The sequence below is a fragment of the Camponotus vicinus genome, unplaced genomic scaffold, assembly GCF_025532165.1.
Source record: "Camponotus vicinus isolate PSW18456_S1 unplaced genomic scaffold, iyCamVici1.0 SCAF_1, whole genome shotgun sequence".
Taxonomy (NCBI): domain Eukaryota; kingdom Metazoa; phylum Arthropoda; class Insecta; order Hymenoptera; family Formicidae; genus Camponotus; species Camponotus vicinus.
In genome coordinates this window covers 12,116,179-12,137,150 of record NW_028141945.1, presented here as the reverse complement: position 1 = coordinate 12,137,150, position 20,972 = coordinate 12,116,179, and the positions used below count along the sequence as shown (strand labels likewise).

Here is a 20,972-nt window from a genome sequence, read left to right as displayed (position 1 = left end):
AATTATGTATAATAACTATGTATATGATAATACCTTACTAATATATAAGAAGAATAATAAGTCTTATTAATATTAATATTAATTATAATTATAAGATTTATTATACTTTCACTGTATCATGATAAAATTTTGCAAAACTCGAATCGAAACATGTTCGCATCGATTAAACGTGTCAAACTCGTATGTATGTAATCTTTCGTATTTAATTGTATTTTTTTATATTTCTTCGAATCTCTGTTTTTAAGTCTTGATCGAAAGATCCTGATCAATCGGATAAAATTCGGAATGGTTTCTTCGCAAGATACAAATTATACATCGGTAAAGATATCATGAATCCGGTAGGATTTTTTTCAGTTTTGTAAAACGAGTCTGCCTCAAGAGTTGCGATTATTAATGGAAAGAATATAAAAGATATGGTAAGTTTATGTGTTAAATTTTGAAAGGATTGAGTTGCTCTTGACTTTCTTGCGCTTCGTGAATTATTTCAGGAAACTATGGAGTTATACAAGAGACTGCCCGCGAACGGATACAAAGACACCCTGGGGTATCATCGTGGCGACTTTTGCTCCAATTGCGGGCAAAACGAATACGAGGACGCGTTGCGTAGTATCGCGACACGAAGAAGAAGAACGAGGAGATACGAGAAGCATTGCCCCTCGTGTCACTGTCCTGTCGAAAGGCGAAGATTATCTCCGTCCGGTGGACCAAGGTTGACCAAAAGATGCCTCTTTCCACTCGACTCTACCAGTTGATAATGAAAAACCAGTTGATAATGAAAAAAAAAAGAATAATTAAATTGTAATTGTTCTCTTCGATCTCGTAGGACTTTGGAAAATGTCGAGGCTACGCTGAATCGATACGAACGTGTCTTTGCGGAGCCGGTCAGCTCGGCCATCAAGAAGTCGCAGAGCAGTCCTCTGTCACAAAAGATATACTGGCACGATTGCCAGACTGGTGTGCATCCTCGTTGCCCCAGAAGATCGCTGCAGCAAGCTCGTCGTCAACGGAGAACCGAACACGATAGGTATTTAGGTAGAATGAAGGGGGATGTTCCGATGAATTCCGAACTGATCAACGAAGATGAAGCCTACTCCAAGTACGCGCAATTAGTACCAATCAAGAACTTGAAGAAGCATAATCACTGCAGAGAACCCGAGGTAATACTTCTTATGCTTCTTGGGATATCAAAACAATTTTTGTTTCGCAAATTCTAAGGAGTTTAGCTCCTATCCAGCAAACACCAAAAAAGTTATATAACTGTTAGTTGTAATTTCTCACTCAACAATATAACTGTTACATGTTATGTAACAGTTACATAACATGTAACAGTTATATTGTTAAGTGGGAAATTACAACTAACAATTATATAAATGTTACTTGGTGTTTGCTGGGTAGTTTATTCTGTACAATACAATCATCGTAATAGGTTTTTTATTTATCTGATCACTATTATATCTTTCAGGGATCGCCGGACGAGCAGGAATATTCCGATGCCGAAAGCGAGGTATCGGCGAAATACGCTCCATGCGTTCGCCAACCGAGGAAAAGAGAAGAGAAGGAATCGCGCATAACAAATCCACATCTCGCATTGAAGCGTCATCAAGGTGTAAGCGGGGACGGCGAATACATCTCGGAGATGAGGAACCTGGAGAGCGACGTTGACTGCCGGCGAAACACACGCGAGTATCAGGAAGCGAGGAAGCTTGTTCTGGAACTTGAGGAGCTGGAGAGGCTGAAGATGAGGGCCGACGAGGAAGCGACAGCAGTGACGAGGGCAAACGAGGACGATAAGAGGCTCGATAGACGGAGGCACGATGTTATCGCGAGGACGATGAAACAGAGGAGGTCTGCAGGTGATGCTACTGCGATGACCGAGCCATCCGCCCTGATTAAGGAGTCAATTGATGGATCCGCGAAGAAACTTAACGGGCCGACACATTTAGCAAAGTTGGATCTCCACGCCACCAAGACTGGCATTCTGGAATCAATCGATCATATGCTCGGTACCATGGACAATGCAAAAGTATAAATTTATATTTCATATATTTATATAAACATATTATCCCAGCAAATAACAGTTATGTAACTATTAGTTATCATTTTCCACTCAACAATATAACTGTTACATGTTATATAACAGTTACATAACAGATTACAGTTATATTATTGAGTGGGAAATTACAACAATTATATAAATGTTACTTGGTGTTTGCTGGGATATATTCATATTAAATATTTAATATATTATATTATTATATTTAATATATTATATTATATTTATATGTATATTTTATTATTATATTTATTTATATTTTATTTATATTTATTATATTATTATATTTATTTATAGTTTATATTTTAATGTATTGATACACACTTTAATTTCTATTTATCAATACACAATCTCTCTCTTTCGATGGTCTATATATTAAAAAAACAAAATATCTTTTGTTTTATTATATCTCTTGCAAAAAAGTCATTTATAACACTCGAATTATATTTTATCAGTATAATAAGTATTCGTTTCCTGTCTAGAACGACGCACCAGTACAACAAGAAGATACAGAACAAGAGACCATCGAGAAAATAAGTCGTGAACTTCAGGAGAACGGTTGGCAGTTACTGTTCAACGCTTTGACGATACATAAAAACTCGACGGATTCCGGTAAAAGGGCCGTTCGTCTGGAATGTCTGAATCATATTCGACAACAACTCGACAAACTCTATGCCCTCGAGTCGACTTTGGACAATTGCCCGCTTAAATTGCAGTCTCTATCGAACAACGATATATTGTGTAACGAAGAACATCAACAGACGCAGCAATTGGAGCACAAAATAGCGGATTCTTGAGCTTGCTCCTATGACTGGATTTTCGTCTTCTCTTTTCTTGAAGCTGTCAAAGAACTGTGATAAATTTTAAAGATCCATGCGTGGATTTCACAAAAATATACACACATATACGTTCATAAGTATCGCGAATGTTTCATGAATGAATCAAAGTACAGTTATACAAACTAATTGCAAATATGTTAAAAATGCAGATTGTCAAAGTATACATTATTGAAATTCCTGCACGTATCGTGTGCGAACCAATATTTAAGATAAACATATATGCAATTTTATAGAATATAAATATTAGTAGAATTTGTAAAAAAAAATCCGATGTTGTTATTTGCTCGCAAATTCTAGAGCTAGATCAAAGTCCCTCGGTTAGTTAGTTAGTCCATTTGCCTTTCAGGCCGAGATTTAATTAGTAGCAATAGCTTTATTGTTGAAACGTTTTAAGTATACATCAGAGTACATAACTACTCTCTATTTTCTTTCCGCTGTCAAGCTAAACAAGGTACGTGTAATATTAAATTGTTTCCATATTTTCGGTAAATAGTTCTCTTTGCAATGAGAAGTGCGCATGAATTCATTATGTATAATACACATATATATATATATATATATATATATATATATATATATATATATATTTATATGCATTTTAGGCTCTTCTTGCATTTGCTACGCATGTATATTCTCAATATACATACATACATATGTATATATGTATACATATACTATATTTTTAATCTATAAATAAATATATATACATATATAATATTTATATGTATATGGGATATTGGTAGAACAATTATTTACATAACGTTATAATAAACTATGACTAGATATATTGACGCGTTAGGATATAATTCTGGAAACTTGAATATATAACGATGGGAAAAGACATAAATCGGAGAGATCCCGGTAATATTCGTGTAGTTTTTGCTTCGTACGAGGGTGCAAAAATTCGTAAAGAAATGTCGAAACACTAAAAAAAAGTCTCCACTTGGGAATAAAGTAAAAATAAACGCAAATTAGCAACGTACAGTTAACACACTTCTCGCTAGCAGCAGATATTGTTATTATTCGTTGTACGTTCACTTTCTTTACGCTATTTTATAATTAGTTTTACCGTTTTAGACTACGATACTTTCGCGAAGCTGCCATTTGAACAGGTGACCTGACGATCCGCGAACAAGAGGGTGGAATAAATAAGACGCAAGAAGCGAGGCAAATGAACGATGAGGATCCCGAAACGAGTTATTACGGGGTTCCCTCCATCATTACAGGTACACACGAACGTATCCGACGAAGACTGGGGATAATACTGCAAGTAGAGGAGACGGCTGTATAGAAACTTAATTATAATCAGGTAATATCTCGGTAATATAATCTAAGTACACAATGTGATATAAAATCTACGCTTATACCAGTAGATGTTTCAACAAGATTACACGTCTGATCTCCGCCTCGTTCCACCCTCGCTCGTTTTACACATTGATCCTTTTATCGATAACGTTATTTTGTCTGGCAAATTTTGATTTATACAAGAGTACATGTACGTGTGTTTTTATAAATAAATACCCAGCAAACACCAAATAACAGTTATATAACTGTTAGTTATAATTTCCCACTCGACAATATAACTGTTACATGTTATGTAACTGTTATATAACTGTTGTATAATATGTAACCGTTATATTGTCGAGTGGGAAATTACAACTAACAATCATATAAATGTTACTTGGTGTTTGCTGGATATCGTCAATCTTCGATTCGGGAACCGCTGGACGTAAACGGAACACGTTGTCAGAGGACGGGCGATTTTACGGATTTATGAAAGAGAGAAACGTCTAAAAAGGTATTATTGACTTCGATTACACGCTATTAAGGACACGATTCGAATTGATCGGAACCGAAGAAAAAAGAGGACGCGCCTCTCCTCTCTTCTCTCTCTCTTCCTCTCGTCCCGCTTCTCTAATCTACTACTTTCTAATTAATTGCCACAAAGTGAATCTCTAACGACACCGGTCCCCGAATGATCGTTCAGTCGTTTTTGAGGTGGAAGGTCGTCGGAAAAATTAGACGGGTAGCTACCACTTAAACATAACTTAAACCCCTATGTTCCTTTCCGTTGATGCTCGAGATGCGGACCCGCGAATCTTGCGCAACTTTCATTCGTCAACGGCGGGGATCTCGTTTCCTCCGAGGGAAGGGAAACTCATCTCAGCGAATCTCAGAATTCAATTATTAAAGTCTATAACAGTCACAGTTTTCCATAAATCAACGCCTCACCGCTGTTTAAAGAGCTTAAATTTTAAATACTTCCTCAGTAAACACTGTCATATTAATGTTATATAAAAGCAATAAAATGGAATGTTACAAATAATATCATAAATCGGCAAATTACTGGTTAATTGTAATTCCCCATAAATATAACATAATATAACATATATATATATGTATATCAAATGTTATATCGTACCATATATGATGGCTAATATATATAATTGATTCTATATAGACTTAATAATTAAATAAATAAAATAAATAATATATATTTAATTTTTATGAAATTTGGGATTTAATTTATGTGAAATTTTGATTTTTTATTTCGAAAAGTAACTGGATTATTTCCTATATATTTATTCATCGAATTTCAAATAGTCCATTTAATATTCTGACTCTCTTATTGGAATTAAATTAGAAATAAAGTTGACGAAAAACAGATGCATTTGGAATCTCATTAATATTTGTTCTTTGTAGACTTTATACCCACTTTATAATGAAAAATTGAATACGAATTAATTAATTAAATCTGATTTTTGTAGCAACAAGCAAAATATAACATGTATATAACAATTACAATAATATTCTGTTATATTACTGCTGCAAAATAACGCGATATGATATAATAGATTGCGTATATTGCAGTTTTATATATCAAATAAGTAACTTGTGTTATATTATTTGTTACTTTCCCGTTACGTTATTGAAACAAACAGTGTTTACTGAATCGCTCAGGGCAAATATCCTCTCGTTTCTCTTGTATGCAAACGAGAAAAGTCTTCCTTTCGGATTGTGCGATCGATTACCGCGATGATCCGCGAAATCGACAGCGAGACTGGTCCGCTTAACGTATCTAAAAGGCGCCTTACTAAAAAAATCGACGCTTCCTAAATCCTGGAAGCCGACGCGTTCGATGCCGAGATACTGATGCGAGGGTCAGGAAGATACTTTCGTCTTGGCCCTGGTCGCGGATTTTAATTACGTTATTAATTATTATTAAATAATTAATTTAATAATTATTATTATTTAATTTAATAATATTTTTTAATTAATTAATTTAATAATAATTATTTAATTTAATAATATAAATTAATTAATTTAATAATTTGACGTAGTCCCGATTAGCGTAACCCAAGCATTATCAGCATCAATCGTATCGAAACGCTGTATTATATTCATATATATATATGCGTAATTTTCATCTAACTCGCTAACAATAACGGATAAACGTAGTGAACAAACACGTTGAACGTTCAATAATCGTATGAGATCTCTTCTAAGCCTTCGCGTTGTTATATATTATATTATATATTATATATTACGTATGTGTACGCTAGAGATTTTTATAATCACACACTATAAAGCGTCTGCGCGATCCTTGCGATTCAAAGAAACAACGAGCCGCACATCGACGGAGCTCTCGCAGGATATATAAAATATAAAAGGTAATACATATACATGTAAAAAGAAAGCTTTATATAAACCCCATCGACTCTATCTGCAATGTTCATTCCTATCGATTCAAAGTCGTTCATAAATTTGATCACTTTTAACTGAATACACATTTCTTACGGTTGACATTTTTATCCAAGGTGCTTAAAAATTAGAGCGACAAATTTTGAAGAGAAAATAGGACTTTAAAATAAACATTTTTTGTTGGTAATATTTTTCTGTAATTTTTGTTTTGCTCTTATATTCAAATTCTCAAACAGAAGATTGTCTTATCATGTGTGTCTTGACAAGTTACATGTGATTATTATAAGATGATATACTTGAATATAGAATTGACTGATATATGTTATTTATGGAGCAGTTAATTCCCAGCAAACACCAAATAATAATTATATAATTGTCAGTTATAATTTCCCACTCGACAATATAACGGTTATGCAACAGTTATATAACATGTAACAGTTATATTGTTGAATAGGAAATTACAACTAACAATTATATAAATGTTACTTGGTGTTTGCTGGGTTATTAATGGATAAAGATAATCAATATTTCGATGATGTTATCTTTGTGGATTGAAATTAATGCAAGAATTTTTGATCACTTATAAAAAGAGTGAATTATTTTCATATGTTGGCTCCATTTTATCAAGATTAAAATATAATTTAATTTTTCTACTTATGTTTGTTTATTGTTGAAGTCATGAAACTTCCATTTTATATCATGTAAAATTTAAAACAAAACGTCATAGAGGAAAATATTATTAACAAGAAATGTTTCTTTTGAAGTCATCTATTTTCCTTTAATGTTTGCCGGTCTAATTTCTTAACACCCTGTATATATATAATATCTTCATATTTCAATATTTCCTTCCATTTCTTCTTCAATTTCTTTCTCTCTCTCTGTCTCTCTTTCTGCGAGAATTCCGTCGCTGAAAACTTAATAAACTTGCCATCGATGCCGATCCCGGCGCGCTCGAAAGATCAAAGGATCCCGGAAGCGGAGAGATACGCCGATTATACACCGTGTGAGGTAGCCCTCAAGGTCTCAAGGAACGCGCAGTTTATATAGTGCTGGTTGTAGATACTTTCATCGGATAAGGCTGCGTTAATTATTGTCTCTTTCAGCGTTCGTTCGCCCTCATGGAGAACACCAACTCTCCCTTTGCCCCTCCCTTCTCGTATTTTTTTCTGTTTCTTTTTTCTTTTTTTTTTTGGTCACGAATGAAATTTCGCTTGCTCCTCCGTTCTCGAAATCCCGATGTTACTTTTGAGAACAGTTTTCGTTTTCACGCGGATTTTAAGAGGCGTCTCTCTCTATTGTTGATACTTGATACTCGAGAAAGATGTGCGCTCACCCTCACGCTAACGAGGGATCTCCTTTGATCTCGCGAAGTCTCGTCTCTTTCGATTTACTTGAATGAAAAAAAAAAAATTCTAATTATTCTATAATAAATTATACTTCGAGGCGCACGAAAATATTTCTTATTTTGATCCCATACATTTCACGCAATGCGCTACCCAGTAAACACTGTTATATTAATGTTGTATAAAAGCAATAAAACAAAATGTTACAAGTAATATACTTAAGTATTATCGATAAGTTGCTAGTTAATTTCCCATTTCATAAATACGATATTCTATATTTGATATGAATTAACATACGTTATATCGTTATTAGAATCACTAGTTCACATCAAATGTAGGTTATTGGTCATATATACAATTTGTAATTAAATAAATAAAATAAACTATATCTATCCCAGCAAACACCAAGTAACAGTTATATAACTGTTAGTTATAATTTCCTCAACAATAACTGTTACATGTTATATAACTGTTATGTGTTAGATAACAATTATATTGTTGAGTAGGAAATTATAACTAACAATTATATATCTGTTACTTGGTGTTTGCTGGGATTTAATTTACAAAATTAAATTCTATACATTTTATAAATTAAGTTTATAATAAATTTTATAAATAATATAATTTTATAAATTTTATTTATAATAAATATTGATTTTTTTATTTAAATATACAACAAATGAAGGCTTCCCAATTTCAAATTTGTTTATTCTTAATCCTTCGTTATTAAAAATTTAAAAAAATATATATTTTGAATCTTATATTAGTACCAGTCTTTAAACTTTATATCCATTTCATAATGAAAAAAAATTAATAAATTAAATCTGGTTTTGCCTCGTAGCAGCAAGCAAAGAAACATGTATATAACAATATTATATTATAATAATATTCTTTAATTACATTACTATTGTAATGTTGCAAAGTAATATGACATGTTACGGTTTCATATCATGTAGGTAACTTGCGTTATATTATTTGTTGTTATTTCCATGTTATATTATTCCAACAAACAGTGTTTACTGGGTATAAAAGCATGATAAAAATCTACTTGAAAAATAATTCGCGCAAATAAAAAATGTAAGGATCACGCTTATGTGTTTGCAAATGCGATATAGCAATTAAAAACAACAAAAAAAAACTTGCATGTACGTTCCGTAGAAACATGAATTTCAATTTCCATCGATATAGAGCACCGTTAACAAGTCTTAACATTTAGCCGCAGACATGACGCTTCTAAGATCTATTCTAACAAGCCGTATATATCTACTGGTATCTTTTTAATCTATATAATGTTAGGATATATATAAAACGAGTAATTGTCAAAACGCATTCCTTCCACGGTACTCAGGCATTTGCGCAATATGGCTGTATAAAACGTATCACATCTTGTATCTCGATTCGAGCAAGTTTCGCGCGCGACGTACATAATAAGGTCTGTGACTAAAAGTTAAGATTTAAGAGAGTTGAAACTTTACAACGATCAATTTGAAAAACGCGATCGACTTTTTGATTATAGGAAACAATCGTCCGCGATAACTCAATACACTCCATATAGTGACTATAACATCCGGTATAATGACTGGTATAGTTGTATTGTCTGTCCGAGAATGTTCTCATTTATCCCGAGAGGGAGATTCAATTATTCGTTGCTTGGAAAAAATCGTAACTTGTCCGCTTACTTTCATTCAACCGTGAGAAATCCGCATCCGATCGAACGGAAGCAAGCAAAATACTCGTTCGTCACTTTCGATAGCACCAATGAGGATACAATGCCTGTGTACTCAGCGTGAGCACGTATTGTCTGCATTCTCTACAACAGCCCAGAAAGAAAAAAGCTCAAGCCCTTTTTTTTCTCTTACCTAAAGAACCTGGAACAGTCGCCTCAATTCCGCAGCAAGCTAAAGATTATACCTGTTCCGACATGCAGCTAGCTTCTAAACTCATCCCTGTCTTGCCGTCCGCCTTCGCTCATCGAGTAGAAAGGGGAAGGGTGAAGGGAACGAAATCGCTGAGCGTTTGTCGCGATTTACGTGCGCGCGTCATCGTTCGCGATCCGATCGACCGAGACGACGACTCTTAGTTCCGAACGATCGTTCCGCGTTTGAGCAAAGCAAAGGTCGGAAACGAACGAGGCGAATCTTGCATTAGAACGTGCTGGGGCATACATCAGGATTCATCTCGCCGAAGACGTTGAGCTCGTAGAGCGACGCGAACACGATAAATATCAAGTACCAGATCATCAGAACCATGCCGTATCGCCGGTCCAGCTTCCAGCCATTCAAGTGTGTCGCCAGCACTAGGAATACCACCGTCGACAGCAAAGAAACGGTGGAATACGTCAAGCCTGGATGGGAATGAAAGGTGGACATATAAGCGATAGCTTCAAATGCGTAATAAATGGATATATAAATTCTGTATACCTCTGCTAGTGACGTTCACGTGGGAACCGGGCTGTATCATGGCGGTCTGTATGAACCAAGGAAGACCGAGGCACACCAAAATGTCGAAGACATTGCTACCTACGGCGTTACTGACCGCCATGTCGCCGAGACCTTCCTTTATGACCGCCAGCGAGGAAAGAGCATCCGGCACGCTCACACCAGCGGCAACGAAAGTCAAGCCCATCATAGTGTCGGGAATGCCCAAAGTGCTTCCTGAAGTAAAATTGTCGCTTCATTAATATACTTCTATTCATTGTCGAAGATACCACCCAGCAAACACCAAGTAACACTTATATAATTGTTAGTTGTAATTTCCCACTCAACAACATAACTGTTACATGTTATGTAACTGTTACATAACATGTTAGTTGTAATTTCCCACTCAACAACATAACTGTTACATGTTATGTAACTGTTACATAACATGTAACAGTTATGTTGTTGAGTGGGAAATTACAACTAACAATTATATAAGTGTTATTTGGTGTTTGCTGGGCATTGACTGCATTGAAATGATAATCAATTACCTATGATTGTGATCATCCACACCATTATGTAGCTGTAGAAACTGATCCAGATCATCGATATACAGAAGGTGAAGGGATACCAGCGCCGCCATTTCTCTTGCCGGCAATCCGGCATCGTCGCTCGACACATGAAATGGATGGGGTACACGAGACCCCAGGTGAATAAGGCCCATTTACTACCATCCGGCGGCATCACGAGAGGCGACACTTCATTGGGATCCGGTTCCTTCGCTTTATAGTACTCGGGCTGCTTCGGTGCCGATTGTTGCTGCTGTTGCTGCTGCTCGATCGTCTCTTGAATACCATTTCCTGAAGGAAAAAGGGGACAACGCTTTCAAATTTGTAGAAGATACGAAAGGAAGAGAGTAGTAAGAATAATTAATTACCTTCCTGATTCTTTATTTGCTCGTTAATTGGCGAGTTGGGTCCGGTGTAGGATAACCGCTCCTCTTGTAAGGACCTGTAACTTACCAGGGCACTTTCCTCAGCGGGTTCATCGTCCTTTGGCAGAAATGGGATGTTGTACGACTTCGCCCAACGTTCCAACTTAACGTTGAATGAAAGCGCCACGCAATAGACTGCGTACATGACCAACATGAACAGAGATTCTGGCCTGAGAAATTGATATTTTCGTTTTACGCGACTCGTTATATTAAATACTCTGTACTAATTTTCACTTCTCGTGATCGGATACAATCGAGCAATCAAACTACTCACCAAGATATGGAGTCGTTGTAAATAGTGCCGAGCATCACGAGAATCGAGATGGCGTAGAAAAAACAGTCTCGGCAAAGAGGCCACCAATTTAATTTGACAGCCGTGGCGGAGAATAGGCCGCAGATCGATATAACAAACATTATATTGAAAACGGCGCTGCCGATAACGCCGCTCACCTGGAACGGACGAGAAGAGGTTTAATTATCGGACTCTTGTCCCGTCAATTATCGCGGCAGGAACACAATAACATCTGGTGCCTTTTAAGCACTATACATCTATATGACTGACAACCTCGAGATGCTATTATATATCATATACTATTACATACTACCTACTATTGTATATACTATCCCAGCAAACACCAAATAACAGTTATATAACTGTTAGTTATAATTTCCCACTCAACAATATAACTGTTACATGTTATGTAACTGTTACATAACAGTTATGTAACAGTTATATTGTTGAAGTTATATTGTTTGTGCTGTATGGGATTATATATACTATAGTGGTATCTTGTCGGTGCTGACAATAATGATGAGAGTCCTCAAGATTAAAAGAATAAGTTGCTCGCTCGTATAAAATATTGTTCTGCGATAAGTTCACTTTTCTTGATATTTTAACGTAGCAAAATATGCGACTAGCTTACTCCAATATCATCCTTGGCGAAAAACACACCGATGATCACCGTCGCTAATTCGGGTGCGGAAGAGCCAGCTGCCATGAAAGTGGCTCCGGCGACATCGGGAGACAGTCTTAATTCTGAAAAAGAAAATGTAATAAAGTCAAATGAACTTTGAACTGAAGAGACGAATTTGAATGCATCAGGAAAAGCAAGAGCACTATTTTTTATTGCAAAGGAAAACGAAGCATGCTAAGCTGATTCGTATTGTCGTCTCTTGATAACAGATATCGTCGTTTCATAGGATGTGTGAAATATGATGATTGTCTTGCGTAAAACAGACTACGCGTAATATTACGTAACTTGGAAGCGAGATTATCGTCTTACAACAGAAAGAGGATCTCTATAGTAAACTCTCACCTTCGCAGATTCTATCCAAGCTCGAGACGAAGTAATCGTCACACACTATGGCGAGGCCCAGGAACGTATAGATTGCGACCAGAATGTGAATTATGAGCCCGCCGTGTTTTCTGGCCTCCGGTCCCATCAACGGTCGTGGAAACTGTTCTATAGCGGGCGCCGAACAATTAGTTCTTCGTGGTCTCACGGTAGGGTATGGATAAGGCTTCGTCACAGGAATCGTCTGGATAACTGGCGTGACCTGGGTCAAGAGAAAAAATTTAAAATAATTCATCAATTATTATCGACACAAAAATCACTTAATCATGTGTATTCAAAATCTGGTCTCTTTACATGATTTGATCTTCCGGAGATATCGCGAATCACCAAAAGTCATCAGGATATCAATGTCAACACCTTGATACCAACTGTTGACCAGGTGTTGACATTGATATCCTGATGACTTTTGATGATACGTTAGGTATCAACACTAGTGATACCTAACTGACGTTTCGCACTTGATGCAGATGTATTATGCAACCTGTCTCGATTGCAACTTGTCTCTAATCTTGTTTTCTTTACGGTCTACCTGCGCTACGCGATACACAGGGTATTTCCGATACATTGCAAAACTTACAGTGGTGCTACTGCTTCGGGCAGGTTTCGACGGAGAAGTCGCAGTCCCCTTCTTCCCAATCTCCTTGTCTGCCTTCGACTGATCTCGCACGTTTTTCTCAGATGCTTTCGCATGTCCTTTCGACGCCTTTTCTTTAGATTCCTTTTCTTTAGATTCCTTTTCGTTAGATTCGTTTTCGTTAGATTCCTGGACAACAATTTTTCCCGGCTCCACGAAAATCGGCTGTACAATGATCTCCTCCTTGGGCGAGATCATCGATGACGATTCCTCCGTCGCCTTCTCGTTGATGGAGGCGAGCAAGGATTCTGTCGGTTCCGACATCGAACTCTCGTATTGCTCGGAACTCGAGGTGAGCGTCGTCTCGGACGGTGTAATCCTCGCGGAGGCGACGTACTGGACGAGGACGTAGATCAGGAATAGACCCAGTCGCAGGGGCCATCTCCTGCGACGCGCTTGCAGATTACGCGGTCTGTTCCTCATTGTCTGTAATTGGAACAACCATTGTAAGAATTTGGTGCACCCTCATATCTCTTCTTCTTTCCTTCACCGAAGCAAATTATCTTAAGAGTCCAATCTTCATCTAGCAGTATGAAAAATAAATGACTTTTAGTCATTTATTTTTTTAGTAATTTTTTTTTTAAATATTATTTGTTTTTAATATTAGAATTTTATAGCGTTTTACATGGTTTTATTAATATTTAATTATTTTAATTTGTGTGACATCGAAATATGGGATACTGAATTTAATTAAGATTTTTAAAAATTAATATTTCCTATTTTTGAAATTTCACTTTCAAAAAATAAAAAAGTTGCAGCAAAATTGAAATATTTATGATTTATAATATGATACTACTTTGTTATTTTTTCTGAATAAAATTCAGTTCGATATCCCAAAAATATCCTATGAAATGAAACTGGAATTTTTTTATTTCAGACAATTACACGAAGAACAGCATATCATATTGTCGAATCATGTATTTTTGTACGCGCAGAAATTCGTTAAAAAAAAGGCAAAAAATATTCAAGATAAAAATACTGGCATACTATTTAAGCATCCATAAAAATGTCAAGAAAGCAATTTCTAATTTAAAAAAAAATATTCCCGAAATCATTAGTTTTCTTACTGCTAAATGAAGATTGGACTCTTAAGATAGTTTAATAAACTATCCTTAAATTGGATCCTTAAATTGTGTGAGAAGCATCAATAAAAATGTTAAAAAAATCAATTTCTAATATTCTTAAAAAAAATATTCTCGAAATGATTAGTTTCTATGTGAAAATAAGGAGGATAAATTGGAGTCCTTAAATTGTGTGAGAGGCAATCTAAGTGCGTCTTTCGAAAAGTCATATTGATTATTTTCCCTTACGAAGAGCTCGTCTCCAAGACAGCCAATTATTCGAGAGAAAACGAGAGCTCTTCGTTCAGACACGGATATGAGAAAAAGCTGTCAAAATTGACTCATATCACTAAATCTTGCAAAGTTTATTTCGGGTCGTATCAAATATAAGGCCAAGGCCCGTCATTAGAGAGATCTTCGTATAAAACAGCGCACTTCCTCCCACGATACATTTTTATGATCAACTTTATATGTCATTTTTTAGACTTTATATATCGCTCGGCTTGATTTATCGATGTTTCTCTAATGACATGTTTTCAAGCTTAGTCTGATATAGATCCCGTGTTTAAAAACTGTTTCACCTGTACGCTCATTACCATTATTGATGTCGTGTACATAGGGAAAACAGTATAGCGTGGGTGTATAGGCGTGGGTGACACGACACGATATGTTTATATATATATGTTTATATATATATATATATATATATATATATATATATATACATAAAAGAAAATAAAGACGATTTCAAAGAAATTGATAAAATTTTAGTATGCGCAATAAAAAATAATTGTTACAAATTTCATCCGCCATATTCGCTTTCGAATGTTCGGTATAATGCAATTATAGCTTGCATTTTTAACATAATTTTTATGCTGATCTTCTACAGTATATATAAAGCTACATAGATAATGTACTTTTTACTTAAATGTGCGCTCTTCAAAATAAAAATATTTTACGCTCTTCGACTTGAATCGTGCTTCGTACGTAACTTGTGTGTGACGACAAACTTATTTCTAAAAATTAAAAAGAAAATGGCATAAGAGCCAACGCGCGATAGTTGGAGCGCAAAGAAGCAACAACACTTCTTTCTTTTTTCAATATTAGTTTATTAAAAAACACATTATAATAACAAAAAACGTTTTTTGTTATTATAATGTGTTTTTTAATAAACTAATATTGAAAAAAGAAAGAAGTGTTGTTGCTTCTCTGCGCTCCAACTACCGCGCGTTGGCTCTTATGCCATTTTCTTTTTAATTTTTTGATTACTTGAGCCAAATCTCTAATCATTAAACTTATTTCTCCTTCCTTCGTCGATCGCAATACGAACTGTATGTATGATATCATCAGTAGCGATCGTCGACATATAGTATTGGACGGAACATGGAATCGAAATCGTGTTGACAGACGTAGAAAGAGATAAAAGGATAGTAACGGTTCATGGCCGGAGGTACTTTTAGATTTTATATATCTTATCTGTGTTTACCCACTCGTTTTGCATAATAAATAAGCAGAAATCATATTACTAATTATTTGTATATAATATCACTCTATAAAATATTTTTATATGCTGTTTTTACATATATAGTAATAAATTTAAGGTCTCAACTTATAAGAATATGGTACTGTTCCCTTTCTCCTTCGACAAAATTCAACCAATCATTTAATTTTATTTACTTATTTATTTACTTATTAATTAATTAATTAATTTGTTTATTTATTTATTTATATGCGTGTATAGCCGATTTTTTGAAATTAAAAAAAGAAACAAAATAAAAAATAAAATTATTATTTATAAAATTTATAAAACTAATATACCATAATATTTGTAAAAATAAAATTATTGTTTGTGTGCATACTATCATCAAATATACAACGCAGATGAATAAATCGATGATACTCGTCGCATGCGTAAACTATATCCCCTAAGAAAAGCACCCTTTGAACGCAAACATGGTTTAAATATTTTTATCGCTCGTAACAATATTTTTTTTTTTTTTTTTTTTTGATATCACAAAACTCTTCGGACAAGTATCGGTTGTTGTGTAAACGAATAATCCTGTGTATTATCGCGTATATTTATTGTGCAAACGTTACGTGTGTTATAAGCTTGGAATTTTTAATATTCCGGTGGAACGTACGATGTAATTAATTGCAAATTAAACAAAATATGTGATCACAGAGGCAATGTAATATGTCGCAATGTGTCATAACTGAGGCTGTTCAAAAAGCATTTTTTTTAAATAAAAGATTAAATTAAATATCTCATAAAGTACTGTAAAAATAATATTCGTAATAAAACAAAGCATTTTTTTGAAGAGAGAAAATGGGAGAAACATTTTTGAATAATTGTATTTACACAGAGCTGTCAACATGTTTATTACATGTGGCGCATAATAAAAGTACAATAGCGTAATAAAATATTCCATGAGCGTAATTAAGTGCCTAATTAAGTGCCGCTGGGGAGTAATTTCGGGGTAATTCCCATTTGCACGTATAATATGCATGCAAGAATAATTCGCTGTATTACGTGCACGATTCATTGGGGATCAAAGGTGCGCTGACGTGACTGACGTAAATAGAGAGATGGAAAGTCAGTCATGATGCATGTAATCCCGTAAATGCGTATGCAACCTATTTGCGGAAAAGTGACAAGTACGCTCGAGCGTCGTAATTGTTTCGGATTGTCTAATTGCTGTCGGCGAAATTAACAGTGTATATGTGGGCTGCACATACAGGGATGATTTGATATTGCTTTGAAACGACGTGTCCTTCGAGGATGATTATCATCTTCCTTCTTTTTTCACCGCCAGCTTAATAATTTTCGATATTATTTTTCTGAAATAAAATTTGAAGTGAAATAATAAATAAAATAAAGCTCGTCGATAAATTTGATTTTGCTACTTGCTTGTTGTAAAATTTGCTTCGTGCAAAGGGTCTTTTATTTTTAATCGAAGGCTTTCAATATCTCGATATTTTCCTGAGTGCAAAATAATAGGTTGTTAAAAGACTGTATTGTTATTTGTATGATTATGTTTACGCAATTAACATTTGTATTGGTAAATAATTTGCCAAAATTAATACGTATGTAGGGAGGAAGTATTAAATAACTAGAATTTTAACGAAATGGTTATTTGAATAAATACAATCAATAATACTATTCAAAATAAATATAATCAATAATATTATACTCATAAAAATATTCATTCGTTATCAATATTAATTAATATATTTAGATAAAGATAACATATGTTTCTAAAAGATGATTTTTTTAAAATTATATAAATACGTTTCTTATCATCCTTTGGACATCTAACTTGTCTTGGCTTTTTGTAATATCACATAAATAAATAAATAAATAAATAAATATATATATATATATATATATATATATATAATTATTATCAAATTTATAATATAATCTAAAAAAATTTTTATATGCAAAGAAATACTCTCTCTCTCTCTTTGTCTCTCTCTCTCTCTGTTGTAACAAAAATTCCGACGAATGAAAACTGATATATATTGTTTTAATAAAGTGTGGGCGCAAAAGAGAGAAAGGAAATATAAAAATGTAATATAATTCCGCTTTTATATAAAAATATCTAGTTGATGTGAAAAAGAGCGACGAGCGATATGTTTCTCATGTTTCTTACGTACATATACGTGTAAAATCGATTTATGTGTAAATTCGATCTGTCTTTCAAGAACGGAAATGCGACATTAATTGTAGCGATGGTTTTCATAGAAACGGATATTGCTTTACTGGATTATTGCACACGTGTAGGGATTATAATATCAAAAGATACGAGAGACGTTGAGACTTAATATAATATCGAAAATCTAACTTTACCATCGCTCTCTCTTTCTCTCTCTCTTTCACACATCGATAACGCAAGTTTTATTATTATAAGCGATCGTAAATTAATTTGTCACACTTCTATATATATTACATATTATACTCCTTTTATAATAATTTTCATAATTATAAAAAATTTTAAACGTCCATTTAAAGCGTTTTCTATTAAAATTATATTTTTTAAATTATAATCAACAGCACATTGCAAGATTTATAGTTAATATTAACAATAAGTCATTGTCAAAAACTTTGTTCTAATACAGTTTGTAGAAAACATTTTTAATTTATCGAATTTATTTTCGCTCTTTCGCATAAAATTGCTTAATAATTTTTTTAAATGTGTAATTTTTTTAAAATAATAAAAACTTGAATGCCAGATTTTGACATAATTTTAAATCGAATATTGAAGAATAGCCTTGACATTCTTCTAATAGTTACATCTAATCACAAAAATTTAATCATAAAAATATTTGAAAAAAAATTTATATATATTTCTATTTTTTTATTAATTTTTAAAATGTAAAATTAAAAAAATATATAGATATCGTAAAAAAAGGAAAAGAAAATACTCGTAAAGTCTCAAATATCTCTCTCTCTCTCTCTCTCTCTCTCTTATTGTAACAAACAGCGCATTTGCAAAATTTATAGTCAATATTAACAATACATTATTGGAAGAGTACGTACAGGAATTTGCTCTGATAAACTTTATACGTTACAGGAGTTTGCTCTGATAAACTTCGTTCAGAAAACTTTTTTAATTGAATTATTACATTTCCACTCTTTTATATAATTCCTTTAAAGTGTAACTTCTCTTCCAAATGACAGTAGAAACTAGAATGACAGATAATTTTAAATCGATTATTGAAGAATGGTGGTCTTACATTTTTCTTTAAAAATTATATCTAGAAGAGAAAAATTAATAAAAAAATATTAAAAATATATAAAACATATAATTAATAAAAAATATTAGAAATATATATATCGTAAAAAAGGCAAAAAAATACGTGTCTAAGTATTTAAAATCTCAAATATCTCTCTCTTTTCTACGCGTGCAAGAGTCAAGTCCATCGAAGAGGACTTCTGCGTGATCATGTTAATTCAATTTTTCTCATACATTTTGCTCCTCTCTTCCCCCTCGTTATTTATGCATGCAACTGCTGCCTCGTTTTATTCGCAAGAAATGAGAAGCGGAACCCAAGGATGACAATCGTACCCTTTTTCTGCGATCGTTTATCACGCAACGACGAGCCGGGATCGCGATCACCGGGATACGTGTAACATACAAGGGAGCGAGGGAGGATCGTTATCGGCGAGGAAAACCGTGGGACTGGGGGGTCTCCGGGTTTGACCCAATTTCAAATCCGCGATTCCGCTACGAATCGCTCTCGCGAAGGGAAGATTTCCGCTTACCCCTTGCTCGCCGTTCGTCATGGTCGTCGTCCGCTGTCGAGGCCCGCTCCAGCCGGAAGACGTACGTCGGTCGCGCCGGATATAGGTAGCGTGACGTTGACAAAATAAGCAACGGGGTTGCCGATGGCCAGCCGCGAGCTCTTATCGTCCCTATCCGCGATTTCCCCCCCTTTTAAAGGGTCTCTTTACTCGTCGCGATCGCGCTCGAATTATCGATTCGAACACGAGGAGCCGACCCGCCGCCGCCTCTGTCGTCGTCGCCGTCGCCGACGGCCGAGTACCACCAAAGTACTAACCGAATCCACCGGAGTCCACCCACCCAGTATTCCGCGCGCGCGCGTGTATTGTACGTACGGTGCCCCCCTCCCTCTTACGCTCTCTGACGCGCGTCGTCCTCGACGCGGCGTCGCGACGCCGCGCTCTCTCGAAAACACTAGTGACAGTAGCACCTGATCGCTCTTCCAGGGTAGCTCCAGCGCCCCTTGCACCCCATACAGCACAGAACATTGTTGTAACATTGCAGTAATATTGCAGCAACATTGTAATATTGCCGCAATGTTATAACAGTTGTCCCATACAGCACAAAACATTGTTGTAATATTGCAGCAACATTGTAATATTGCCGCAATATTGCTGCAATGTTATAACAATGTTCTGTGCTGTATGGGACGTGTCGTTTAAATTGATTCACGTGTCGAAAAGAGTGCCATAGGATTGTAAAAAAATTTCCAATTTTTTAATCTTATATTTTTCTATATGCATTAAAAATACCAGAATTTGCGAATTCTGGTACACCCTATATATAGAGTTCGATGATAGGTACTCATTTTTATTTTTAATGGCAAAATATAAGATTAAAAAATTGGAAATTTTTTTGCAATTTGCGATCCGCAATTTCTGGTACACCTTATATACTGGAATGAGCCATCCCTTTGTTTAGGCATGAAAGGGGGCGGCGCAAATTGGATAGAGATAGCGTTGAGTCATACTTGTCTCTCATTTTGACATATACTATCGTTTACCAAAAACATTTGCCTCGATTAACTTTAGTATCGTCGATACCGTGTGACGTAAAAATTATTATTAATTAGAATTGGCAAGATCATTTACAAAAATATAATCATAGTAAGCTATTGTTGAGTCATTTATAAATTTTTTCTTGAATGTTATTTCGGAATATTTTTTGAACGATGTTTTGGGGAGGGTTTTACTGAAGCGAGTCTTTTGCGTTAGCCAATCAGAAAATCACAACGAGGCTAGATATGACGTCACGATGTGGCTGTTTCTTTCTGAAGTTGCCACCCCCAC

At 34.8% G+C, this 20,972-nt stretch overlaps 2 protein-coding genes across 4 annotated transcripts; one reads left to right on the top strand and one right to left on the bottom strand.

The window, feature by feature from the left end:
• Positions 1 to 154: 154 nt before the first annotated feature.
• Positions 155 to 3,142, top strand: LOC145975111 (uncharacterized). The gene is made up of 5 exons (XM_083105282.1): positions 155 to 416; positions 489 to 709; positions 824 to 1,157; positions 1,463 to 2,023; positions 2,536 to 3,142. The coding sequence occupies exons 1-5, from the start codon at positions 414 to 416 to the stop codon at positions 2,848 to 2,850; spliced, it is 1,434 nt and encodes a 477-aa protein (XP_082961408.1). The 5' UTR covers positions 155 to 413; the 3' UTR covers positions 2,851 to 3,142.
• LOC145975059 (putative sodium/potassium/calcium exchanger CG1090) lies at positions 2,935 to 20,218 on the bottom strand. 3 transcript variants are annotated; one of them, XR_014439868.1, is made up of 10 exons: positions 19,665 to 20,218; positions 13,281 to 13,763; positions 12,665 to 12,905; positions 12,272 to 12,384; positions 11,623 to 11,798; positions 11,292 to 11,518; positions 10,906 to 11,214; positions 10,358 to 10,591; positions 9,617 to 10,281; positions 2,935 to 7,984 (listed from the first exon to the last, which is right to left on the bottom strand). XR_014439868.1 is itself a non-coding variant. In XM_083105194.1 (9 exons), the coding sequence occupies exons 1-9, from the start codon at positions 19,683 to 19,685 to the stop codon at positions 10,082 to 10,084; spliced, it is 2,004 nt and encodes a 667-aa protein (XP_082961320.1). In that variant the 5' UTR covers positions 19,686 to 20,218; the 3' UTR covers positions 8,501 to 10,081. The 3 variants fall into 3 exon arrangements, 1 of the variants encoding a protein (XP_082961320.1); XR_014439869.1 differs by lacking the exon at positions 2,935 to 7,984 and having other exon boundaries at positions 8,501 to 9,747; positions 9,849 to 10,281; XM_083105194.1 differs by lacking the exon at positions 2,935 to 7,984 and having other exon boundaries at positions 8,501 to 10,281.
• Positions 20,219 to 20,972: the final 754 nt, after the last annotated feature.